Below are 27,584 nucleotides of genomic sequence, written 5' to 3' on the forward strand. Positions count from 1 at the left end.
TATACTACATAAAAGGCACTTATTGGTTGCGTTGTAAATGGTTAAGCATGGTCAATTTGAAACTACACTAACATAATTCTAAAACCTTCGTTTATAAAAACATTGCCCAATTATCAGTGTATTACTTCTGGATGGAATTGGTGGGCTGCCAAGCACTGTGAACAAAATTGCAACAAAAAATCTTTGACAGTTTTTTTTTTATGGCAGAATTAATAAAAAAAAGTATAATTAATCGTCATGTATTGAGATGGGCTATTCCAGATTTCCAGTTGCAATCCATTCACTCCTCTTAAAGACATGACATTTAATCTTCCACACAGGCAATGTGAATTTCAACTGGGGTTACCTGAATGGGTAACCCCCATTTGAAATCCACACCTCCTGTGTGGAAGATTAAGGTCATGTCTACCATCGGGGGTGTATGGGTTTACACAGGACTAGCCCAATGTATACTTTGCTCAATAGGTATTACCAATTTACCGTATTATCATTTCTGACCAGTTTTAAAAATGCCATTATTTTAAATAATGCATTAACAATCTGATGAACTCTTCTGAAGTAGAAATTCTACTCACTGATTAATATAACTTTTACAAAGCCATCTTTTGCCAGAGGTGCACATTCAATCAATCATGCATTTCAGCATCATATATTTAAGCATAATTTGCAACTTCACAGTAACTGTATTACACTAGCAAATTCATCTTTCTTCCTCATAGTAAACATATTGCTTCATTATCCAATACCATAAAAAGAGTCATTACTGCTTGCTTTGAAGAAACATGCAATGGAAATACTGACACCATTTTCTATTACACCTGTACGTTACAAAATTGCTCAATGCTCAGATGTTTTCAGTCTCCAAAACATCTGGGTGGGTAGGGCTTATAGAACAGGATTTCTTTTCCTGTTGCTTCGGCCTTTGCATGAAATTATTTCCTACACCAATTCTTAATGGATGTTTGAGAATTATTATGCAGTACTTCACAAATGTGTAAAAACAGTGGATGCCTGCACCCATATTCGTTGTGACAGTCAAGATGAGCAATAGACTTAGATGAGTGCAGTTAATAAGTAAGGTTACAGGCACAAGCAGACACATGATATAGCATTATCATGTACTGACCCATCACCTTATCAGTCAGATCAGCAAGGAAATTATATCACTGCTATCAGTAATGTCCTCAAGCTGTTTCTGGTTCAACCTCCTTTTTCTCCTCTTCTTTCTCCTCCTCTTTCTCTTCTTCTGCTTTCTCTTCTTCCTTTTTCTCCTCTTCCTTTTTGTCCTGCTCATCTTCTGTTTCCTTTACTTTCTCTTGTTCTTTAGTATCTTTCCCTCCATCAGTCTCTTCCTGTTTTTCTTGAGCTGCAGCAACTTCATCCACTTCATCTTTCCTCTCCTCCTCATCACTCTCTGTCTGTTCTTCCCTTGATTTTGTTCTCCTTCTCTCACGTGGTGTTCTGCTCTTTCTGCCTTTGTCTTCTTCCTGTCGCTTCTGAAAATGTAAAAAATAGCAATAAAACTCCATGAATATAAATATACAAAGAGGAAATAATTGACTTTAAAAATATACATGTACAAGAATCATTGTTAGTGGCATAGCTAAGGGTTGTGGTACAAAAATACAGGGGTACCCCTCTTATTCCTGAAAAAAATGGCATAATACCAATAATTTTGTTCTAATCAAGTTGAATTTTGGTCTGACTATCTATGTTGGTCTGGTCATTTCAAGTAGATTCAATTAGGAAGAGACAGGCTTTTCAAGGAGACCAAAAAACAGATGGAGAACAATCAGTTTGATACATGGCATATCCATTTGGCCAATAAACACTGAATTTCAGAATTTGCAAGCATACCAAGCAAAAAAAAATTGGGGTTTTTATGCTTTTTTGACAAAAAGTCCACATTTTGGGAAGAAAGTTCACTTTTCACAAAATCGCCCCCCCCCTTTGGAAAAAAGTTCACTTTTCACAAAATTGCCCCCCCCCCTTTGGAAAAAAGTCCACTTTTCCACAATCAGCACCCCCCCAAATGGAATCCTGCGTACAGGCCTGACTGAAGTATACGTATATGAAGTTACTTTAGTAAGCACCAGCAAGTAAAAAATGTATGAACTACAATTGTGATCATATTGACCTAGATATATTCATAGATTATTTCCTGGTGCAGGTACAGGGAAAATGCACAGAAAACTTCCTCAAGTCCCTCTTATTATATTCATAAATAACATTTAATGAACCCACCTTCTTTGCTTCCTCTTTCCTCATCTCCTTTTCCTTCTGTTCCTGATCCCACCAGTCCCGTGGGTAGCGTGAGATGTTATCCATAAAAGCTTCATTTTCTTCCCATTCTTTATCCCATTGTAAGTGATTGTATTCTGGTTCTCTGGCAAGGATTCGTTTCAAGATCTCTTGGTTTTCTTTTGTTACTCGCAGCAGCTCTCGTTGTCTCTTTTCACGGTTTAAACTGAAATGATAAAATAAAGAAATCACAATTACTTTTCATATTTAGCTACACTTTATGTTATTTCTGGTGGAGTTCAACCCGTTTATTATGCAATGTTAGTCAAGAATTTTAATTATTTGCATTACTTGTTTGTTTGGCTTATAACAGATGAAAATTATTCTGTTTTTATTACTACGTAGATCAATAAAGTTCCAGCGCACGCCCACGTAAATTCAAACAAATGTGCACCAGTCACACATTAGGCAAAGCACAACTAGGGTAACTGAAGTGCAATTGTGCGCATGCCATTCTATCAATACACTGTGTTACATTCTACAAAGTCCCCAACTTCAAGAAGTTGTTGGTTGCTTTTTGTTCTGTTGTTACATGATGGCTTTAATAAAACTGTAAGTCGCCATTCAGCAATTCTTGCCCGTTTCCAAAGAAATTGTAAGGTCACATCGATTGTAAAGTTACTTTAATACTTTCTTATGACTCCAAAGATAGAATTAATAATTTTTCCAAATATATACATGGAATGTTAATTGTTATAAATCTTAGGAATAACATATCTGCTTAAGAACATGACACACATTTGGTATAATGAACTTATGAAATCACAGCTTTCTAAAAATAAACGAGAACATTATTATAATATTAATATTATTATCTTACCTTCTATGTACATAGTTATTCCTGTGGTCTACTCTGCCTTTTGTTCTCATGATCTGAGACATCTTTTCTAGTAGAATTCGGTTATCTCTTTCAATGGTTGCTAATCTTTCTTCTTCAAGCTGTAAAGAACAACAACAACATAACTTGATCACATACCGATATATCCTGATTTTGTTGCAGATTTGCACATTTAATTTTACAGCACTTTTTTTATGAATTAGTTTTATTTTAGAAAAAACAAGGGTGAGAAGTTGGATAAATACCCAGGTAAATTCTAGAACACAGACCAGATCTGGGTTGGCTTGATGGATCCACATAAAATGAAAATAGTCTGTCGTTCTCAGGTAGGATATTAATTATATACTTCAACAAAAATTACATGAGAATTGAGATGAATGTGAACATCCATCTACAATTACAATGAGCTGTTTTTTTATTTTCCAGGTAGTGCAGTAAGCAGTGTTTTAGTGGTCCACACAAATTTACAAAACTATCCTTGACAAAATATAGTTAAATAATTAAAATAATATTCAAATACAAATATTGATATTAAAATATCATAAAAATATATTTTGACTCTGAACAAAGATTACATTACTTATTATCAGCACAAAGTTGAACTTTTTTGCCAGAATTTAACAAATGCTTCCATCTATACTTTCATCTACATACCTGTAACTTCTTGAGTTTTAAGTGAAGATGTACATAGGTCCGTGGTGCTTTGGTATCCACCATTGGTTGAGCTTCTTTCACCTGTGAATAGAAAATAATCAAATATATTAATAAATAAATAGTACAACCGCAATATTTGTATTTCTACATAAACATTTTACTTGTTCAGCGTTCCTAGACCCAAACTAAAATGGTATACTTTACACACAAATCGACCAGACATCTAAATATAAACCCAAACCATGAAATTGATATGGGTGTGATCGGTCAACTATGCATGTTTACTGTAAATCATAAGCAGAAATTTATCATAGTTTTAACTCACCTTCTGTCGATGTTCATCGTAATATTTGCGGTCCCATCTCTCTTTGAGTATTCTACTGTTACAAGGTAATATACTTTGATACGCTTTATGCATCTTTCGTTGTTAATTAATCGCCAAATTTAACACGATTTTGGTTTCTGAAAGCTGAGACTGTGTAGTGATTGTGATACGGTTGTCGCGTTTCGCCGGGTGTGTTATGGTCTGTGTGAGTTCTGTCCAGTGGTGTAAATATTATACACCTGCATCGTCGTGTGCTGGTATCTAAGACAATCAATTATCACTGGCTGGTTTCCTACACGCATAGCGTTGTATGTGATTCGGATGCACGGAAGATAAAAGACCGTGAATCATATATGTTTACCTGTGACGCGGAAGTGTCGTCAAGGAGATAGATGGAGAGTTGACAAGTGCACACAGGGAGCATCAACATGTAAATGTTTTTATTTATTGATGCCGCCATTTTTCAATATTATTGTCTGATTCCTTTTAGCGAGCAGGGTCTTACTTGGAAGAGAAATCAATTTAAAACTTTGGGTATAGAGTTTTCTCTTAATTCCCGATCTACAAGTACTTGTATGTTTGATCTTAATTATAAAGTTAAGTTAAAGCAAATTCAAGGGATCTTGAACTGTTGGCGTGCAAGAAATCTTTCTATGATCGGGAAAATATGTGTCATAAAACTCTTCTCTTACCTCAGCTTCTCTATTTATTTACGGTTTTATGTATTAGGATCCTAAACATTATTTCAAAGAACTTGATAAGATGTTTTATAAATTTATTTGGAATGGTGGTAATGATAGAGTGAAAAGAGTTTATCTTTGTAATAATTTTGATTATTGTGGTCTTCGTATGATTGACCCATACAATTTCTGTTTGGCACAAAAAATGGCTTGGGTTAAATTACTTCTTGATAATGATTTTAATAATTTTTGGAAAAAAATTGAGCTCACAAAAATGGATCAGCAGTATGGTGATTTATTATGGAAATCATATGCTCCTGAGAGTCTCCTTAATAAACTTGATTGTACTCAATTAGCTGACTCTCTCAGGACTTGGTATGTTTATCGTGACAGGGCCTGTCAACAAACTTATAATAAGAATTTTTCTGACATGGGTTTTAATCAATGTCTTTGGTACAATAGAAATATTAGGTCCAAGACCAAGAAGTATTTTTGTTATGATGAGTGGTGTGACATGGGTATTGTGTATATTAATGACTTTTTAGATCCTCACTTACCAGGTAGTAAATTGTTTGAAGAATTGGTTTTGGACTTCGGTATTTCAAATCAAGACAGAAGGAAATATAATTTTCTCATGAAATGTATTCCCAGTTCGTGGCTTCGGGGTTCAAATGCTGATAATGTTAACATCTTTGATGATATTATTTCTGGTCTTCTTCAGGCTCAAAAGGTTCCAAGGTTTTCTTATTCTATTTTGACAGGCACTATAATGCCACAGAGTCGTATTGATTTTTGGGAAACTGTTGTTGAAAAAGATTCTGATGATAATGGCCATGAAGAAACGGACTGGGAAGAAATTCATTTACGTAACTTTAAATGTTCTATCGATACAAGGCTCCGTTCCTTTTATTTCAAAGTTTTCCATAAGGCAATTGCTTTTAATGATTTTTTATTCAAAATTAAGCGGAAAGATTCCCCACTTTGTGATTTTTGTGATAAATTTCCTGAATCAATCATTCACATCTTTTGTGAATGTGAGCATGTTAAACCTATTTGGGATAACTTTGTTCAAATTATTCAAGATAAACACGATATTGATTTTTCCATTTCAAATTTTGATATGATCTTTGGGATTAGTAAAGATAATTTCATTACATACTTAATTTTATGTATAAAATATTATATTTATGTTTGCAAATTTCAAAAAAAGAAGCTTAATTTTTTGAGCTGTAAGGCTTTTATTAAAAACAACAGAGAAACCGAGTATTTTATTGCCAAAAAAGGGAAAACTTTCTGCCCATTTCAAAAAATGGAGGTTTGATTTTTAATTTTTCTTTTGGTACCACGCATGTAAGTACATGTACTGTATCTTATTTGATTTTTAAAGACTGGTTTTCAGATAACATGATTTTTTGAGTATGCTCTTGTATTTTGTTTAAGTTTAAAATGTAGTAACACTTTGTAATTAATGCTGCGTTTGTAATTCTTTGTGATTTTTTGTGATTTTTCTTAATTGTTCTTTTGTATATAAAAACAAAAAATAAAAGCACTGGCACCTATGTGCTCAGTGGAAAAGAGAAAAAAATATTATTGTCTGATGTTTATGATACTACATATAAACCCCAATCTACTATTTTTATTTTCAATACAAATATCGAAATGTAAAAATAGTGAACGAATAAAAATAGAAGATTAAAATAAATAAATGAATAAATAAATAAATAAATAAATGAATGAATGAATGAATGAATGAATGAATGAATGAATGAATGAATAAATGAATAAATAAATAAATAAATAAATAAATAAATAAATAAATAAATAAATAAATAAATAAATAAATAAATAAATATCTGTGATACAAAATAGAAGATTAAAATAAATAAATAAATAAATAAGTAATAAATGAATAAGAAATAAAATTTATTTAAACAAGTAACACATAAAATTAACGAAATAAAATTAATTAATATATAAATTAGTTAATAAATGAATAAAATGATAAATAGACAAATTCTTGACTTGGTATGGCCGATGGCCGTAGAAAGAGTCTTTTATCAACTTGAAATGTGAACCATGCTAATGGTCTATAGGCAGATACCCGTGTTTTTACCAATTCTGAGACTAGTGTTGGTCTACTGAAGTTAGCCTAATCCGGCCGAATCATCTCATGATAATGCTACAGATTTCAAATCAAAGGAGATTAGTCCGATTTCATCACTGTGTTCCCCTGGTTGAATGAACTTGTCTTCATTTCCCAAGTCCCCACGGAATATTATTTCAACCCCCTTTGTTCGTCCATTCATTCATTTAGTTAGACCTATTTTTAAAACAATATTAATGGCTAAATTGTGGGAGGATCACAAATTGAAAATGTATCTAGAATCAAGTATAACAAACATAACTGATTATGTATAAAAATAGACAAGAGCAAAAATTGATGAAGATTGAAGACCCTTCGGAAAACATCCCGGAAAACATCTTATATTAGTATTACAAGCGGTCAACACGAACGAGAAAAATATATGATAATAAAAATTAAAATCCCTATAGCACTAATAAATATATGGCGCAGGTGTGTAGGGGTGTGTGTGTGTGTGGGGGGGCATGGCAGCACTATGATGTGGGGTGAGGTAATTGATCGGACCGTCCTACTCACTGTGGTATTCCTCAGGCGAGTTTCTAAGGCTCAGTATACTAGGAACAAGCAGCAAGACACATGTGTTTTTTTAGTTCTCAAAGTTGACACCAAACCCGCCTTAAACGATTTTTCTCACATGAAAATAAAATGCGAAAATAAAAAGAACTTCGTTAACTTCAATCAATTTATTCAGCCACTTTAACAAATCATTATTAAATCAATATACAAGTTTAGACATAGAATACAAATATCTGAAATACTTATTGCTTTAAAGTCACATAATATAAGTTAAGTATTTTATTCGGGATTTTATCAAAAGCATCCGTAGAAATTACAAGATGTCGCACATCAAAACCACATGTCTGTCCTATATGACTTTTTTCCTACTCGGCCTATACAAGAAGGCTTGCTACAAAATCGTTGCAGCATTATCATTAATACATTTCCATAATAATATTGATAACTTATAGTGAATATTCATACATAGTACGGTAAATAAATATATTATTGCAAATAAAATATTTACACACTTGAATTTTAACACCTGTATTTTATTACACTGCAAAAACAGTGTTTAGAAAGTGATGGCAAGAATGTGTTTAGAAACGTTATGTTTAGTATATGGCTGTCAGATGTTTAGAAACTAAACACCATCACTGACCATTGTTCAGAAATGTGAAACTTGATGTTAAGCTTCTAAACGTGTTTTCAAAGTGATGCAAAATTGTGTTTAGAAAAGTGTTTAATCGCTAAACACTGTTTTTGCAGTGTATGTTTTACAAATATAATTTAAGGCGGTGCTGCGTTAAGAATTTTTCTGAATCGTTCCACTATTGAAAATAAAATAGAAGAATTAATAAACAAAAATAAAGAGCGTACCACATTTGTTTATTTCAGCCTGGTCTGATTTTCAAAAATGACCATGGGCCACAACAATGACTTTGATCATGCTGATCATATCCTCCTAAGAGTCACAAATCGTGTTTTCATCTAGCTGGGGCCACAAAAATAAATTGTTAAATATACTGCCTGGTAGGCATCATCTTAAATAATTAATTGTTTTGCCCTAACTTATTTTATATAGTAAACAATATATACAGAGAAACGGACCAGGTAATAATATTAAATGAAGAAGGAGGGCAAAGAAAATTTGGCTGTAGCAGGATTCGCACCGGCGACCTCTAGTTTGCGAGACCAGTAGGTCTACCATCTGAGCTATCCAGCCCGATCATAGACAGTGATCACAATTACCAATATATTTTGTTAGAGCTCTCGCAAACCAGAGGTCGCCGGTTCGATTCGCGCTTCAGCCAAATTTTCTTAACTTATTTTATGATAATAGAAATAAACGTGAGGATGATATGTTTTCGCTTAGTAGGCCTATACATGCAGAGATCACTGCTCTCTATAAATATATCAGTATAGGCCTACACACAAAGTCAATTTGAAATAGAAAAAACATACATTAGATAAACGTTAAATATTAATTTAAATGCTTATGGTTCCTTTGCCATTGCCGTAAAAACTCGATAGTTAGCACATGTGCTTACTATTATATCGAGCGCTTTGTAAAACATGAAATTGTACCAAAGTCCGGCGCTTTACCAACTGAGCTATATGGGGTTGAGACACACATTTGCAGGTTTACTTGTTCGTATATAACTATGTGTATCAAATTGATTTGACGAAAACCCTTTACACTTTTGTGGATGGGGCTCTTCATGTTTGTATGTTTTAAAAGCGCTGGATAGTAAGCACATGTGCTAACTATCGAGTTTTTACGGTATAATACTATACGGTACAACTAAAATATGCCTGCGTTTTTGGTGTTTATTGCACATTTATCTGTTTTTGTATACTAGCGCAAAAACTGTTATACAGAGTATTACATCAAAGTTGTTTCAATCAGTATTTAACTCCGTCAGTATTACTCCAGATTAATTAAGGGGTACTACACCCTCGATAAATTTGTGTCTATTTTTTGCATTTTTCTCAAAACTAATCACACACTGGTAAAAAAAAGTTTTGTATATTATTGGGGCAGGAATCAATTACTACACTGGAATTTCAGTGACCCAAGGCAAGCGGTTCGTTATTTATAATACGAAATATGGTACCGCTAGGATGTACCTCATTTCCTATCATATACATAGAACCGCTTGTCTTGAATCACTGAAATTCCAGTGTAGTAATTGATTCCTTGCCCCAATAATATACATAACTTTGTTACCAGTGTGTTATTATTTTTGAGAAAATGCAAAATAGTCAAATTTACCACAGGTGTAGTACCCCTTAACTCAGTTCCACGACCCTCTGCTTCTTAACGTTTCCGAATTCCGATCATTTTTATTTACAAAGTACGTCGGTACTTTCTGCAAAAGCCTAATGGAATGATACAAGTAAATCGTATAATTTTGAAGTCTGAATTATAGCTGAAAAGTGAAATGGTATGTCATCATTCCAGAATATGTATGGTGGCACTCTTAAGTAAACTTTGATTGATACTTTAATTTACTAGATATAGAACAAATCACTGATACAGAAGACATTGATTAATAAGTTAATTATTTACAGGTGATTTAAGGGGGTACTACACCCCTACCCAATTTTGTGCCTATTTTTGTAGTTTTCTCCAAAATTATAGCGCATTGGGGACAAGTAAGATATGTATATTATAGGGGCAAGGACTACAACTACTGCACTGGACATTTTATTTCAGCACAGACAACGGTTGTGGAGTTACAGTCAAAAATGAGGGAAAACCAATATTTGATCAATAAATCAATAACTACTTGCTTTGAGTTGCTGAATTTTTAGTACAGTAGTTGTAGTCCTTGCCTCTATAATATACATATCTAACTTGTCACCAATGTATTATAATTTTTTGGAAAAATGCAAAAATAGGCACAACATTTGCCATGGGTGTATAGTACCCCCTTAATAATAATACATACTATAATTATATTAATAATAAGTTTTTATGAGAGTGTGAAAATTGTAAACGTTTTTTGGTTTTTTTTCTGTTTTTATTTTGCGTATAGGCCTATTGTTTTTTTTCTAAGCAAAAAACGAGTGAGTTAAACAAACAAACAAACAAACAATATTAACGATTAAGTTTATAGTTCAATTAATTAAGACAAACAAGTAAAAGCTGCTGAACATGTTCCATGTTCTCCATACAAGGAGTTATTTCATTGATCTTCTTCGCAGTCTTCTTATAGCATCAGAATACCACCGTCACAACATTCTCTCATCTCAGCCAACCTTGAGTGTGGGTCGGAGGCTAGCATAAACGCTCCAAATGAGCTACCCGTCATCAATGCATCCTCCGGTAAATTGGCGTATCGATAAATCAGCCGCGTCGTCGCGTCGCTGAGGGGACGCACTCCTATGTAATCATTGGTAGAGAGGTAAAACACCCCAGCTGTATAACCAGAATCCTTGGGATAGTTCGGGCCGAATCTGAAGTCTGTTGTCCTGTAAAAAATAAAAAAATAATAAAACCATGTTGACGTTTTTCGAACTGAATTACACGGGTTTTATGCCTTCTTTCTATAAATACTTAACGAATTGCAATAAGGGATATACAGGCTGTATAAAACTGATTGTTCTTCATCATCTGTTCTCCGTCTTTTGGGTTTTTTGTTTTTGTTTTTTTAAATGCCTGCATCTCCCAAACGCACCATTGTATCAACTTGAAATAATCAGACTTTTACATATACCGTAAAACCTCGTCTACAAGCATAAGACTGTTTTTGATGAAAGCTAAATTAATCCAGGGGCCATCCAAAAACAAAATTATGACATGGAGTTTCAGCAAATAAATTACAGATACAAACAAGTATTATTGTAAAACCAATTTATTATAATGGCATATTTTCGGCTGTTTCGTATCAATTTGTCTTACACTCTATGTGCTTGTAGTCGAGGTTTTACGGTATAATGTATTAAGTATAAAGTCTAGTCATTTCAACTGGACCCAAATGTTGTCTTGGAAGAGGCAGTCTTTTTAAAGAAACGAAAATATTTTTGATACAGCCTGTATAATTAACTTTAAATTTTAGGAATTATGGTTAGTTAATGAGGGTTCATTATACCAGTAGAGTAGCCATCAAGGTACCCAGCAAACACAAAACGTTTTAAAAACGTTTTAAATAAGTTATATTTTGGCTTTTGGTTTAGGTAAAAACGTTTTAATAACATTAAAATGTAGGGTTATATAAAGGTCATGACAACGTTTTAAAACGTTTTGTATGAAAACACACTACAACAATATTTTTTAATGTCTTCCAAAAATGTTATTGTGAACTATTTTTGCAAACATTTTTGCCAAATATTTTGTCAATACTTAAATAACATTATGTTAAAATATTTGAACCCAGCAAACACAGAAATGTTCTTAAAATGTTTTTTCAAAACCTTTTAATAACATTTAAAAGTCGGGTTATATAAAGGTCATTAAAACGTTTTTAAAACGTTATTGCAAATATTGGGCAAACATTTTTCGCAAAATATTTTTCCCCAAAATAACATTCTGTTTAAAATGTTTTGTATCAAGTGTTCAAGAATGTTTTTGAATTGTTATTAAAACGTTTTTATACCCTTTATATAACCCGACATTTAAACGTTTTCTGTAAAACATTATTGTTTGCTGAGCAGTAGATTATCACAAAATGTTTTTTTGAGGTTATGAAAACGTTTTATACTCTTAATATACCCTTTATATAACCCGACATTTAAACGTTTTCTGACAACCTTTTATAACCTTTTGCGAATGTTTTTGAAAACGTTTTGTGTTTGCTGGGTATAGATCTCGTCTGCATAGAGAAATAACAGGATTGAACCTTTCAAATGGGTGTAACAATACCGGGTACAATTTTTTTTAAAAGTAAGCAAAAAGGGACCTGTATGCCTGACTGCAGCGCTCCGAACCCCGATTGCCATCGGCACTTGAAGTTCTAATGCATAGGCCTATATAAAGCAGACTCTTCTGAAACTATTTTAGGCCTAATCCTAAAAAGGAGCTGGTAAAGTCCCGAAGTAGATAATAAGAAACAAAAGAAGAACTGTACTATACTCCACCATTTTAGCCTGTAAACCAAGTTAACATCTAATTTCTAAAATCAAGAAATATCATGCATGGCTATGTTCTAAACAGCAGCAAGTCACGCTTTCTTTAAAATAGACTATTTTTAAGTATTTTATTTTCGAGTATTTTAGTTGGGCAAAAGGCAGAACAGGTAAAACGCGCCAAATGACAATTGTGCAGCAACTGTCTTTATACAGACTATTAATTTTTAGCATACAGATCGTCAAAAAGAGACAACTAAAGCTACGCATGTTATGCGACGGACGGTGGAAATACAGGGTGTCCAAAAAAAGCGAGCCCCAATAATAATGTTGATTTCTTTAAAGTGTTCGTGTTCTCAAGCTATTTAGCATGTTTAGTATTTGGCTTAGAAATTATAGGCCTATATTTTGCATATATTTTGCATATTTTGTTTAGAAACAATTAGAAACAAACTCATTTTTTGTGTGAAAAGAAATCAGTATGTTGGGATGTGCATTTGGGCACGCTGTAAATTGGACACGCAGAGGAAGGGAGCTAGCTAGCCGAGCAAGGAGAAGGGAAAGCATTTAAATCGTAGCTTGCTTGCATACTTGGAACAAAAATATCCAGCCACCAATCACCTGCATGATATCTTAATACTCACATGTTTGAAACCTGTGCCACACTGTATACGCAAAAATGAACCAACAAAAATAAAAAAATTATTGGTAAATTTGTATAGAGGGTTGGTTAAAATTTCGTAAGGAAGCACTGTAAACGTTAGTCAAAAAAGGTCTAATTCAAAAATCTAATTTTTGATAAATAATTAGTCATTTAATTAGTCATTCAATTAGTAATCAATTAGTAATGGACGTAATTGACTAATTAAATCACGATAAATCGCGAAGTCATATAGATTCGTCATTAGTCATGCAATTTCTTATTCTTTATAAATTGAATATTATAAGGCAGGTTGAAATGATGCAAATTAATGTGAAATGATATTACTGTTCTTTTAGTATTATAAATACATAATTTCAGCATTATTTCCTTGAATAAAAATATATTTTGTATGACTAATTTTAGTTAGTCAAAAATGTGTCGAATTAGACCTTTTTTGCCTACTTAAGTTTAACAGTGAGGTATGGTTTAAAAAGTTGTAGATGAGTATTTTTTAAATGCCATAATGACTATTAACTTACTCAATTTGAGACTGCCGGCTGCTCAACAAGATGCGGTCATCTCCTTTTCCACAGCTTGACTTTTTAACAATCTCGTGTCCAATAACCCCTTCACTATAATATCCTATGTCGCTGTAGGTTATCTGGCTGTACACGAAGTAATAACCGGGCTGGTTGATCTCGATGAATTTGTTTTTGTTGAATATCATGTGTTGGCTGGCTAAGTCTTGGTAGGTTTCGTCTTGGTCGGAGTGCCAGGTGAACCAATCTCCTGAAGAATGCATGAATTAAAGAGAAGAACAATGTTTAAATACAAGAAAAACTAACAAAATTGGTAGTTTCATGTGTCTTCTCCCGGGGTGGGACTGAGGGGAGTGGGGTGTTTGAGGGATGTGTACTTGTTGGGGTGTGCGGACGCGGTGGTTTTTGATTTAGCCTATATTAATCATGTGCGACAAAGTGCACTCAATTTTGATGTTAGTGTTGTCTTTCCTGATACAGCAATAGATGACGATAATAATGTGCGAATGGATGTAAACTAATGGTGTGTAACTTGATTTACATGTTCGTGAAATGAACCCTGGGAAATGAAGCGTTTGGTATTTTGTGCGTAGGGGGCCTATGCTGCTAGAGACACGCGTGTTCATATTTCATATATAGCACTGTCTTTCCTGTTTTAGCAATGCCTTTCAAGACGACCCGCAGTATGCGGTAGTGTTACATTTTGGTATATATAATTAGCCGATAGTAGCGATGCATGGTATACATGTGTGTGTAATGGAACTTGCATTCATTTCTGTATTGAATTCAGACTACTTTGATTTTAAAAAATACCAAAAGGCAACAGCTTACCTCTTTCCAGTTCATTGGAGGTAATGTGAGTCACGTGGATGAGAGGCTGGGTGTTCTGTTAGAATAAAAAGCATTTGGAAATAGATTAAGAGCACATCTTATGGTATTATGTTTTTATTTTTTCAACTATAATTATGTAAATGCTACACTCTAATTTCACAATATTCAATTTTTTGAATAGAATCCCTATTCATTTATTTTGGATCCCGTAACTATTCATTTTGATGAGATATACTATTCATTTTTTATTAGGTATATTAACACTTTAAACCGACAATCTTATCAAAATGAATAGTTTCCGTTTTATTTTAACAAGTAACTTTTCAAATTGATAAGATTTCCAACTCATTATTTGATAAGAGTACCCATTTTATTTTGAAATGATTCTTTTAAGTCCCTCTCTGACAAGACAAACTATTCAAATTTCATTTTTAGGTCATTTGTGATAAGAACTTATTCATTTTTAACAAGAACCTATTCATTTTTTAATGACAAGACAATCTTATCAAATTTGATGAGTTTCTTGTCATTTTGATGAGAATAACCAATTCATTTTGAATAAAAATCTATTCATTTTGAAGAGAAATCTATTATATCCCCATCTGAATAGTTTCCCTTATCAAATTTGACAAGTTTCAAAAATGATAAGATTGTTTTAAGAGTGTATTAACAAAATCAGAAATTGAAGACACGTTGAAAACTATTAATTGTAAAGTTGATACTCACATTCTGCTGATTTCCAAACGTGCTCCAACCTAAAAGAGGAAAATATAAAAAATAAGAGGTTATTACTAACAAGTCTATAATTATACTAGTACCATATAATTAACCATGTATACGGTATGTTTTTGTGTTGTACCCAATTGCTTGCGCAAAACGGTAATAATTATTAAATGCTTGCACAAATTGTCATCACCAAAATGGCTGGTTAACAAGTTATATAAATTTGGGTTTTAACATTTCAAAACGTGTGCAGGAAGTTGTTATGTAGGCATATATGCTTGTCTTAAACAAAATGTCGATGACCTATATAATAAACAACGAATGAAGTAACATTAAAAAAAACTTTTTTAAACGTACCTGCTCCCACTGCTTGTCTGGGACTGGCATGTGAGTCTCGTCTTGAACGAAACCGGGAATTAGTGTCGCCATGCTAAAAGAGAAAAGAAATCAAGTTCGTCATACAAAACACCTCTGACAAAAAATGTAAGATGGCTATTTTTCGAGAGGGTGATGGGTAAAATGAAAAGCAAAGGAGAAAATCGAGATGCGATTTTATATTTTCAATTTTACATTGTCAGTATTATTATAGAGTAGAGTTTAGTCTTTCTAAATATTATTCACCTCACATGAGCCTACTCCCTTATTCCAGAAAAACAAAAAACAGCACGATATTTTTATCTTGTTTTGCCAAATGAAACATAGCTATTTTATAATAGTTCTATAACTGGCAATAAAAGTCAAATTTAGAAATTTGGGTCAATTCTTGGAAAACAAAAGGGCCGTTTAGGGCGTGTGACAATCAAGCACAAGTGTTTTAGAAAGGCTATGTTATGCATTCTAGTATTTGAAAAAAAAAAAAAAAAACCCATTAGGCCTATAGTCTATTTTATAACTAATAATGAAAAACAACATAAAATAATAAAAGTTTTAATTTGAATGTTGTGACTTCATTGTAAGAAAACATGCAAAATTGCATGTTTTTGACCAATTTCCCCCGCAAAAATACTAATATTTGACTTTTATTACCAGTTACATCTAACTAAGGATAAGGATATAGGCATAGCTATGTTTCATTTGGCAAAACAAGATAATTTTTTTTAATTCCGAAAAATTATAGCGCTGTAAAAATTCGTTTCACGTCCACACTTTTTTTAAAAAAAAGTAAAGAGGGAGGTTTTTTTTGACAACATTGACATTGTGATGCAGCAGTTTGCACGTAAACCTGTCATTGCTATAGCAGTTTTTAGAATCTTCGAGGAAAATGATGAGACCCTTTTTGATTTTAAGATTCTGTGTGTTAGACCCATATAGAGTGCCACAAAAACACTTGAAAGAGATTCTGACTTGCTTATCAGCATTAACATTAATAAAGTATCAAAATTAAAATTTAATATGAAATTATTGGAAAAAAGAACTGTTCACAGAAAGTAAGGAGGGAGGTGGACGTGAAGCGAATTATTTTTTATGTGGCCTAAACATGGCAAATTAAATCATTGAGATATATTTGCCAATTAAAATAGTCTAATAAATAAAACAATAAAACACTTTTGGAACGTTTCATTTTATACAATGCAGCATACTGAGCATATGGATTATTTAAAGAGCGCTATATTGCACTAAACGGCATGCGCACTTGCGGTCGGAGACAGTTCATCATTTCACTTACCGATTGCATCTGTTGGGGAATTCCCGATTCCATCTGCGGTGTAATTGCTTCATTCTGTTTGAGCTGGTGTACCTCCGAAGAAAGCCAAACCAATGCGACTCCCAAAACAATTATTATTGCCCATAAGAATATGTTGTGAATTAGCTGGAAAGACGAGGAACATCGCGATTTCTTTGGAAGAAATTCTACAGGACCTTCTTCAGGATTTTCTGGACGTTGATATTTTCCTGTCGACATGGTAAAGTGCTTCGTCAAATCACAGATCCTGGTCAAATTTATATTAGGCTATGAACGGCTCTTCAATTGGTGATGTGTAGTATTTGCTTAACAAACGTCTGTAGTATTGTGACTTAATCCCACCTTTGTAAACCTTTATAAACCTTTCAAACATTCTGAAAAGTTATTTTTAGCCCACTCATACAAAATAAATCACCATCTCATCTCACTTGTATAAATTCCCAATCGCTTTTCGTCATCGTGACTAATCACGCAATCGTGTCACTCAAATGACGGCGCGGCGGCGGAATCGATGGATGCACAGCTCAACTCCGTGCTTCATGCACACGGTTTTACTCTTGCTCTGGTAACATGTGCAAATAAAATGTATATTATAATGTGCATGACGTCAAAAACATCTGTTACATTTACACCCACCGTGCATTACACCACAGCGATGAAAAACACTGTCACTTGTTTTTTATCTGTCAAATTTTGTGATGATAACGTGTAATGTTTAAGAATCTTCTTTCAATTGTGCGATCATTATGTGTTGCATAAATATTTGCTAGAATATTTAGGTCTTTTGGAAAAAATGTATATCTTCAATCAGAAAAGTCAAAATTTTCAAATGATGGGCGGCTTTTTCTTCCATCTACACAGGCCTATCATTAGATTTGTAAAGTTAGTTTCGAGGACTGTTTTAACATTTAAAAATATCTTAAATGTAAAAAATATCAATTTTTTAATGATTTGCCATCAAATTTGTATTCTGTCGCAAATTTCAAAAAATCAAATTATTTGATATCAGAAGGACATTCCTCGTATTCAGAATGCAATTTAGTGTGTCTGCTGTGCTCCCAGATCCCACTGGGGAAACGTTGCTATCCGGTGGACTTAACCCTGGAATTACGGAAACCTTTGGGCCACTTAACTGCTAAATTGTTGGTCTAAAATAAGTATACATAATTAGAATGGCAAAGACTTGATGAATTCATCAGTGAGGTCAAATTTGGGCGAAAATGCTTATTTTTGGAGAAAATCCCCCAAAACGGTTTTTGGCCCAAATTGTTTCGGACCACGTAACAAAACAATTCTTGACTTAAAATTTGGGCAAAAATCGGGCTTTTTAATGATTGTTTTGAAAATTGAGCATTTTTCAACCATTTTTCAGGGATCAGGAAGTGAGATCTCATTTCCCGATACAGCTTATTCTATTGGCTTTAGAGCAAAAGGAAGTTATGGAACTTGAACTTTCCCACGGTTTAAACTATATAATGTTGTGTAAACTTGGCATTTCCTTGACACTTTTCTCAACATTGAAACATAATCCGTTCCATATTACAGAAAGCAACAAAACAAAACATATTATGATATAGGCCTATATGGTTTTGATACATTTATTGTTATAATAACATTTAGGCATATACCTATAATAATTATCATGATTATAGTGTAGGGTATATTTATATCAAGCATCGAATTTGAATAGAAAAATACTACCAGGAAATATAGTTGTGTATTAGTTCATATGCAGGGAACAAAAAGTATAGAAAGATTAAGGGGTTTACACCCCTCGATAAATTTGTGTCTATTTTGCATTTTCTCAAAACTAATAACACAGTGGTAACAAAAGTTATGTATATTATAGGGGCAAGGAATCCAATTACTACACTGGAATTTCAGTGACCCAAGACAAGCGGTTTGTTATTTATGATCAGAAATAAGGTACCGCTAGGATGTACCTCGTTTCCTATCTTAGATACTAAACCGCTTGCCTTGAGTCACTGAAATTTCAATGTAGTAATTGGATTCCTTGCCCCAATAATATACATAACTTTTGTTACCTGTGTGTAATTATTTTTTGAGAAAAATGCAAAAATAGTCACAAATTTACCACATGGGTGTAGTACCCCCTTAAGACATTCAACTGTACCCACCAGATTAGTTTCCCATCAGATAATTTCAGGACCAACTACACGCTTCCTTTCTCAATATAGGTAATTGTGGTTTGAGATGCTACCAAGAAAAGTTTTTATGTAAACAAAATGTAAAGAAAACATATTCTAAACGTTTAGATAATAATTTATTTGCAATCGTTTTGCAACAATATTTAAAACCGTTATGACGTTAGATAATCTATAACCCCTTTATAACACTCGCATATAGGTATATTGGCACGGGTCATGTGCCTGTCAATAAACCCCCATTTTTCAGTAAATCTGCCACCCAGTAACCTCTTTTATCAGCTAATGACCCCACCCCCTTGTTTTTAGAAATTCATATCAAATCTGCAAAATCTGCCACCCAGTGACCTCTTTTATCAGCTAATGACCCCACCCCTTTGTTTTTAGAAATTCATATCAAATCTGCAAATTTTTTGCGCGCTTCGAACACATTTTGAACACTTTTTACCTTTTTGTAGTAATTTTAGCTTCAAAATGTAATGTTTGATGATATATTGCCCAGAAAGTTATTTTTCACGGTCAATGACACCCAATTTTGAGCGTTTCCACACATAATGACCCCCATTTTCTAGGAGCCGCCACTGAATGACCCCCTTTTTTTGGACACAAATTTCCACTGATATATGATAGACCCTAGTGGCGTACTCCGGTAGGCACAGGTACGTCACTTTCATATACGAGTGCCCCCACGAACCCAACATTAATTTTAAACGCTTTTCTGCCCACCGTGTGCTCCCATAACGTTAACACTATACATTAACCTTAACCCTTACCCAACCCGTAACCCATATCCTATGGGGTGGGGGTTAACGTCAGGTGGGTGGGATCGGAGCGGATGTTTATTAATGATATCGTTGAGGAAAATGTATTGTGTGTGTGAGTATATCCAGAGTCAGGAAAGTCTACCTTGATTTCTTCATTGCAGACAGCAGATGACAAGGTGAGTATCCAGAGTCAGGAAAGTCTACCTTGATTTCTTCATTGCAGACAGCAGATGACAAAGTAAGTATCCAGAGTCAGGAAAGTCTACCTTGATTTCTTCATTGCAGACAGCAGATGACAAGGTGAGTATTCAGAGTCAGGAAAGTCTACCTTGATTTCTTCATTGCAGACAGCAGATGACAAGGTAAGTATCCAGAGTCAGGAAAGTCTACCTTGATTTCTTCATTGCAGACAGCAGGTGACAAGGTAAGTATCCAGAATCAGGAAAGTCTACCTTGATTTCTTCATTGCAGACAGCAGGTGACAAGGTAAGTATCCAGAGTCAGGAAAGTCTACCTTGATTTCTTCATTGCAGACAGCAGGTGACAAGGTAAGTATCCAGAATCAGGAAAGTCTACCTTGATTTCTTCATTGCAGACAGCAGGTGACAAGGTAAGTATCCAGAATCAGGAAAGTCTACCTTGATTTCTACATTGCAGACAGCAGATGACAAGGTGAGTATCCAGAGTCAGGAAAGTCTACCTTGATGTCTTCATTGCAGACAGCAGGTGACAAGGTAAGTATCCAGAATCAGGAAAGTCTACCTTGATTTCTTCATTGCAGACAGCAGGTGACAAGGTAAGTATCCAGAATCAGGAAAGTCTACCTTGATTTCTACATTGCAGACAGCAGATGACAAGGTGAGTATCCAGAGTCAGGAAAGTCTACCTTGATGTCTTCATTGCAGACAGCAGATGACAAGGTGAGTATCCAGAGTCAGGAAAGTCTACCTTGATGTCTTCATTGCAGACAGCAGATGACAAGGTGAGTATTCAGAGTCAGGAAAGTCTACCTTGATTTCTTCATTGCAGACAGCAGATGACAAGGTAAGTATCCAGAGTCAGGAAAGTCTACCTTGATTTCTTCATTGCAGACAGCAGGTGACAAGGTAAGTATCCAGAATCAGGAAAGTCTACCTTGATTTCTTCATTGCAGACAGCAGGTGACAAGGTAAGTATCCAGAATCAGGAAAGTCTACCTTGATTTCTACATTGCAGACAGCAGATGACAAGGTGAGTATCCAGAGTCAGGAAAGTCTACCTTGATGTCTTCATTGCAGACAGCAGATGACAAGGTGAGTATCCAGAGTCAGGAAAGTCTACCTTGATTTCTTCATTGCAGACAGCAGATGACAAGGTGAGTATCCAGAGTCAGGAAAGTCTACCTTGATTTCTTCATTGCAGACAGCAGATGACAAGGCGAGTATCCAGAGGCAGGAAAGTCTACCTTGATTTCTTCATTGCAGACAGCAGGTGACAAGGTGAGTATCCAGAGTCAGGAAAGTCTACCTTGATTTCTTCATTGCAGACAGCAGATGACAAGGTGAGTATCCAGAGTCAGGAAAGTCTACCTTGATTTCTTCATTACAGACAGCAGGTGACAAGGTGAGTATCCAGAGTCAGGAAAGTCTACCTTGATTTCTTCATTGCAGACAGCAGGTGACAAGGTGAGTATCCAGAGTCAGGAAAGTCTACCTTGATTTCTTCATTGCAGACAGCAGGTGACAAGGTAAGTATCCAGAATCAGGAAAGTCTACCTTGATTTCTTCATTGCAGACAGCAGATGACAAAGTAAGTATCCAGAGTCAGGAAAGTCTACCTTGATTTCTTCATTGCAGACAGCAGATGACAAGGTGAGTATCCAGAGTCAGGAAAGTCTACCTTGATTTCTTCATTGCAGACAGCAGATGACAAGGTAAGTATCCAGAGTCAGGAAAGTCTACCTTGATTTCTTCATTGCAGACAGCAGATGACAAGGTGAGTATCCAGAGTCAGGAAAGTCTACCTTGATTTCTTCATTGCAGACAGCAGATGACAAGGTGAGTATCCAGAGTCAGGAAAGTCTACCTTGATTTCTTCATTGCAGACAGCAGGTGACAAGGTAAGTATCCAGAATCAGGAAAGTCTACCTTGATTTCTTCATTGCAGACAGCAGGTGACAAGGTGAGTATCCAGAGTCAGGAAAGTCTACCTTGATTTCTTCATTGCAGACAGCAGATGACAAGGCGAGTATCCAGAGGCAGGAAAGTCTACCTTGATTTCTTCATTGCAGACAGCAGATGACAAGGTGAGTATCCAGAGTCAGGAAAGTCTACCTTGATTTCTTCATTGCAGACAGCAGATGACAATGTAAGTATCCAGAGTCAGGAAAGTCTACCTTGATTTCTTCATTGCAGACAGCAAATGACAAGGTGAGTATCCAGAGTCAGGAAAGTCTACCTTGATTTCTTCATTGCAGACAGCAGGTGACAAGGTGAGTATCCAGAGTCAGGAAAGTCTACCTTGATTTCTTCATTGCAGACAGCAGGTGACAAGGTGAGCATCCAGAGTCAGGAAAGTCTACCTTGATTTCTTCATTGCAGACAGCAGATGACATGGTGAGTATCCAGAGTCAGGAAAGTCTACCTTGATTTCTTCATTGCAGACAGCAGATGACAAGGTGAGTATCCAGAGTCAGGAAAGTCTACCTTGATTTCTTCATTGCAGACAGCAGATGACATGGTGAGTATCCAGAGTCAGGAAAGTCTACCTTGATTTCTTCATTGCAGACAGCAGATGACAAGGTGAGTATCCAGAGTCAGGAAAGTCTACCTTGATTTCTTCATTGCAGACAGCAGATGACATGGTGAGTATCCAGAGTCAGGAAAGTCTACCTTGATTTCTTCATTGCAGACAGCAGATGACAAGGTGAGTATCCAGAGTCAGGAAAGTCTACCTTGATTTCTTCATTGCAGACAGCAGATGACATGGTGAGTATCCAGAGTCAGGAAAGTCTACCTTGATGTCTTCATTGCAGACAGCAGATGACATGGTGAGTATCCAGAGTCAGGAAAGTCTACCTTGATGTCTTCATTGCAGACAGCAGATGACAAGGTGAGTATCCAGAGTCAGGAAAGTCTACCTTGATTTCTTCATTGCAGACAGCAGATGACATGGTGAGTATCCAGAGTCAGGAAAGTCTACCTTGATTTCTTCATTGCAGACAGCAGATGACAAGGTGAGTATCCAGAGTCAGGAAAGTCTACCTTGATTTCTTCATTGCAGACAGCAGATGACATGGTGAGTATCCAGAGTCAGGAAAGTCTACCTTGATGTCTTCATTGCAGACAGCAGATGACATGGTGAGTATCCAGAGTCAGGAAAGTCTACCTTGATGTCTTCATTGCAGACAGCAGATGACAAGGTGAGTATCCAGAGTCAGGAAAGTCTACCTTGATTTCTTCATTGCAGACAGCAGATGACAGGGTGAGTATCCAGAGTCAGGAAAGTCTACCTTGATTTCTTCATTGCAGACAGCAGGTGACAAGGCGAGTAGGCCTATCCAGAGTCAGGAAAGTCTACCTTGATTTCTTCATTTTCTTCATTGCAGACAGCAGGTGACATGGTGAGTATCCAGAGTCAGGAAAGTCTACCTTGATTTCTTCATTGCAGACAGCAGGTGACAAGGTGAGTATCCAGAGTCAGGAAAGTCTACCTTGATTTCTTCATTGCAGACAGCAGGTGACAAGGTGGGTATCCAGAGTCAGGAAAGTCTACCTTGATTTCATCATTGCAGACAGCAGGTGACATGGTGAGTATCCAGAGTCAGGAAAGTCTACCTTGATTTCTTCATTGCAGACAGCAGGTGACAAGGTGGGTATCCAGAGTCAGGAAAGTCTACCTTGATTTCTTCATTGCAGACAGCAGGTGACAAGGTGGGTATCCAGAGTCAGGAAAGTCTACCTTGATTTCTTCATTGCAGATAGCAGATAACAAGGTGAGTATCCAGAGTCAGGAAAGTCTACCTTGATTTCTTCATTGCAGACAGCAGATGACAAGGTGAGTATCCAGAGTCAGGAAAGTCTACCTTGATTTCTTCATTGCAGATAGCAGATGACATGGTGAGTATCCAGAGTCAGGAAAGTCTACCTTGATTTCTTCATTGCAGACAGCAGATGACATGGTGAGTATCCAGAGTCAGGAAAGTCTACCTTGATTTCTTCATTGCAGACAGCAGGTGACAAGGTGAGTATTCAGAGTCAGGAAAGTCTACCTTGATTTCTTCATTGCAGACAGCAGGTGACAAGGTGATTATCCAGAGTCAGGAAAGTCTACCTTGATTTCTTCATTGCAGACAGCAGATGACAAGGTGAGTATACAGAGTCAGGAAAGTCTACCTTGATTTCTTCATTGCAGACAGCAGATGACAAGGTGAGTATTCAGAGTCAGGAAAGTCTACTTTGATTTCTTCATAGCAGACAGCAGATGACAAGGTGAGTATCCCGAGTCAGGAAAGTCTACCTTGATTTCTTCATTGCAGACAGCAGATGACAAGGTGAGTATCCAGAGTCAGGAAAGTCTACCTTGATGTCTTCATTGCAGACAGCAGGTGACATGGTGAGTATCCAGAGTCAGGAAAGTATACATTGATTTCTTCATTGCAGACAGCAGATGACAAGGTGAGTATACAGAGTCAGGAACGTCTACCTTGATTTCTTCATTGCAGACAGCAGGTGACAAGGTGAGTATCCAGAGTCAGGAAAGTCTACCTTGATATCTTCATTGCAGACAGCAGATGACAAGGTGAGTATCCAGAGTCAGGAAAGTCTACCTTGATTTCTTCATTGCAGACAGCAGGTGACAAGGTGAGTATCCAGAGTCAGGAAAGTCTACCTTGATTTCGTCATTGCAGACAGCAGGTGACAAGGTGAGTATTCAGAGTCAGGAAAGTCTACCTTGATTTCTTCATTGCAGACAGCAGATTTCTTTGTGTAATGACACGGCGACCACCGAGATCTACACTTGATGTCTTCATTGGAGACAGCAGGTGACAAGGTGAGTATCCAGAGTCAGGGAAGTCTACCTTGATTTCTTCATTGCAGACAGCAGATGACAAGGTGAGTATCCGGATCCAGAGTCAGGAAAGTCTACCTTGATGTCTTCATTGCAGACAGCAGATGACAAGGTGAGTATCCAGAGTCAGGAAAGTCTACCTTGATTTCTTCATTGCAGACAGCAGGTGACAAGGTGAGTATCCAGAGTCAGGAAAGTCTACCTTGATATCTTCATTGCAGACAGCAGATGACAAGGTGAGTATCCAGAGTCAGGAAAGTCTACCTTGATTTCGTCATTGCAGACAGCAGGTGACAAGGTGAGTATTCAGAGTCAGGAAAGTCTACCTTGATTTCTTCATTGCAGACAGCAGATGACAAGGTGAGTATCCCGAGTCAGGAAAGTCTACCTTGATGTCTTCATTGGAGACAGCAGGTGACAAGGTGAGTGTCCAGAGTCAGGGAAGTCTACCTTGATATCTTCATTGCAGACAGCAGATGACAAGGTGAGTATCCAGAGTCAGGAAAGTCTACCTTGATTTCGTCATTGCAGACAGCAGGTGACAAGGTGAGTATTCAGAGTCAGGAAAGTCTACCTTGATTTCTTCATTGCAGACAGCAGATGACAAGGTGAGTATCCAGAGTCAGGAAAGTCTACCTTGATTTCTTCATTGCAGACAGCAGATGACAAGGTAAGTATCCAGAGTCAGGAAAGTCTACCTTGATTTCGTCATTGCAGACAGCAGGTGACAAGGTGAGTATTCAGAGTCAGGAAAGTCTACCTTGATATCTTCATTGCAGACAGCAGATGACAAGGTGAGTATCCAGAGTCAGGAAAGTCTACCTTGATTTCGTCATTGCAGACAGCAGGTGACAAGGTGAGTATTCAGAGTCAGGAAAGTCTACCTTGATTTCTTCATTGCAGACAGCAGATGACAAGGTGAGTATCCAGAGTCAGGAAAGTCTACCTTGATTTCTTCATTGCAGACAGCAGATGACAAGGTGAGTATCCAGAGTCAGGAAAGTCTACCTTGATTTCTTCATTGCAGACAGCAGATGACAAGGTGAGTTTCCCGAGTCAGGAAAGTCTACCTTGATGTCTTCATTGGAGACAGCAGGTGACAAGGTGAGTATCCAGAGTCAGGGAAGTCTACCTTGATTTCGTCATTGCAGACAGCAGGTGACAAGGTGAGTATACAGAGTCAAGAAAGTCTACCTTGATTTCGTCATTGCAGACAGCAGGTGATAAGGTGAGTATCCAGAGTCAGGAAAGTCTACCTTGATATCTTCATTGCAGACAGCAGATGACAAGGTGAGTATCCAGAGTCAGGAAAGTCTACCTTGATTTCGTCATTGGAGACAGCAGGTGACAAGGTGAGTATCCAGAGTCAGGGAAGTCTACCTTGATTTCTTCATTGCAGACAGCAGGTGACAAGGTGAGTATTCAGAGTCAGGAAAGTCTACCTTGATATCTTCATTGCAGACAGCAGGTGACAAGGTGAGTATCCAGAGTCAGGAAAGTCTACCTTGATTTCGTCATTGGAGACAGCAGGTGACAAGGTGAGTATCCAGAGTCAGGGAAGTCTACCTTGATTTCGTCATTGCAGACAGCAGGTGATAAGGTGAGTATTCAGAGTCAGGAAAGTCTACCTTGATTTCTTCTTTGCAGACAGCAGATGACAAGGCGAGTATCCAGAGTCAGGGAAGTCTACCTTGATGTCTTCATTGCAGAAAGCACAATGGGATATTTACAAACCATGAAGATTGTACTTATTTATGTGTCTGTGCTGGGTTTGTTGTGATGGTGATAGTAATGAGATTACTGTTTATTTTGCGAGAGCACCCAAGAGCAGGAAAGTCTACGTTGTGATATTAAAACAAGACCATGTAATTTCATTAAAGGAAATGCACTTAGGCATATACCGAGTAGCCTACATTAAGCTATGCGCTAGCGCTATTTTATAATAGATGATGAACTCAGACATGATTATGTCAAACGATGTACTGATTTCTCTCCGGGGTTTCTTTATAGGTGGGTTTGTGGTATTCTGTTTTGTATATAAATGGGGATGTATGATTGTGAGAGCAAAAGTCAGGAAAATCATGGATATATTCCTTGATGACAGCTGGTAATGGTATAAACACAAATCATGTGTTTTTTTCTTGATGCGAGTGTGTGAATTTGGCATGTGTGCAGGGGTGGGGTGTCTATGTGTTAGTGGGCGGGGTGGTGGGGTGAGAGGGTATTGTGATGGAGATATTTATGAGATGTAATTCATTTTGTGAGAGCATCCGAAATCAGAAAAGTCTATGTTGCGATAAACACATTCGTGTGGTGATTTTTTTGTTGGGATGGATGGACCCTGTAATTTCATTATTAGGAAATGGCTTAATACAGGAAGGCTTTGGGTGAAAAGAAATTGGGTGAACAAAATACTAATTTTTTACCCTGCTTAAAAGAACAAGGGAAAATGTTCTAAAAATGTTAAATTGTTAATTATTTTTTAGGTTGCTAGCGCCTATTATGCTTTGCTTTTCTTTTCTTTTTTTTTTTCTTTCTTTCTTTTTTTTTTTTTTTTGCTCTTCACTTTTTCAAACCAAAAAAAAAATGGGTCAAAAATTCTCAACTTCCGTCGGCAAAAGTAGTTCCGTCCAGGCCTGGTTCCGTCGGTACATTTACAAGTTGTACCCCCTCAGTT

At 36.1% G+C, this 27,584-nt stretch overlaps 2 protein-coding genes across 2 annotated transcripts; both read right to left on the reverse strand.

Annotated features, from left to right (window-relative positions):
* Nucleotides 1–258: 258 nt before the first annotated feature.
* Nucleotides 259–4,374, reverse strand: LOC140155923 (sperm axonemal maintenance protein CFAP97D1-like). Its single transcript, XM_072178942.1, has 5 exons — nucleotides 4,119–4,374; nucleotides 3,794–3,874; nucleotides 3,122–3,240; nucleotides 2,245–2,467; nucleotides 259–1,496 (listed from the first exon to the last, which is right to left on the reverse strand). The coding sequence occupies exons 1-5, from the start codon at nucleotides 4,209–4,211 to the stop codon at nucleotides 1,185–1,187; spliced, it is 828 nt and encodes a 275-aa protein (XP_072035043.1). The 5' UTR covers nucleotides 4,212–4,374; the 3' UTR covers nucleotides 259–1,184.
* A 6,190-nt stretch (nucleotides 4,375–10,564) lies between these two features.
* LOC140154722 (uncharacterized) lies at nucleotides 10,565–17,148 on the reverse strand. Its single transcript, XM_072177289.1, has 7 exons — nucleotides 16,912–17,148; nucleotides 15,603–15,675; nucleotides 15,249–15,277; nucleotides 14,523–14,577; nucleotides 13,692–13,941; nucleotides 13,154–13,174; nucleotides 10,565–10,916 (listed from the first exon to the last, which is right to left on the reverse strand). Exons 1-7 carry the CDS (start codon nucleotides 17,146–17,148, stop codon nucleotides 10,655–10,657), a joined length of 927 nt encoding a protein of 308 aa, XP_072033390.1. The 3' UTR covers nucleotides 10,565–10,654.
* Nucleotides 17,149–27,584: the final 10,436 nt, after the last annotated feature.

This window comes from Amphiura filiformis, chromosome 6 (assembly GCF_039555335.1).
Source record: "Amphiura filiformis chromosome 6, Afil_fr2py, whole genome shotgun sequence".
Taxonomy (NCBI): domain Eukaryota; kingdom Metazoa; phylum Echinodermata; class Ophiuroidea; order Amphilepidida; family Amphiuridae; genus Amphiura; species Amphiura filiformis.

Excerpts from the sequence above, each read along its gene's own strand:
- LOC140155923 (XM_072178942.1), bottom strand. The coding sequence starts at position 4,211 with ATGCATAAAGCGTATCAAAGTATATTACCTTGTAACAGTAGAATACTC. Across the intron at positions 3,241-3,793 it reads TAAAACTCAAGAAGTTACAG|CTTGAAGAAGAAAGATTAGC; the intron begins GTATGTAGATGA and ends TGTTCTTTACAG. Across the intron at positions 1,497-2,244 it reads GGAAAGAGGAAGCAAAGAAG|AAGCGACAGGAAGAAGACAA; the intron begins GTGGGTTCATTA and ends TTACATTTTCAG.
- LOC140154722 (XM_072177289.1), bottom strand. The coding sequence starts at position 17,148 with ATGTCGACAGGAAAATATCAACGTCCAGAAAATCCTGAAGAAGGTCCT. Across the intron at positions 15,676-16,911 it reads TTCCCCAACAGATGCAATCG|CATGGCGACACTAATTCCCG; the intron begins GTAAGTGAAATG and ends TTTCTCTTTTAG. Across the intron at positions 14,578-15,248 it reads CGTTTGGAAATCAGCAGAAT|AACACCCAGCCTCTCATCCA; the intron begins GTGAGTATCAAC and ends TTATTCTAACAG.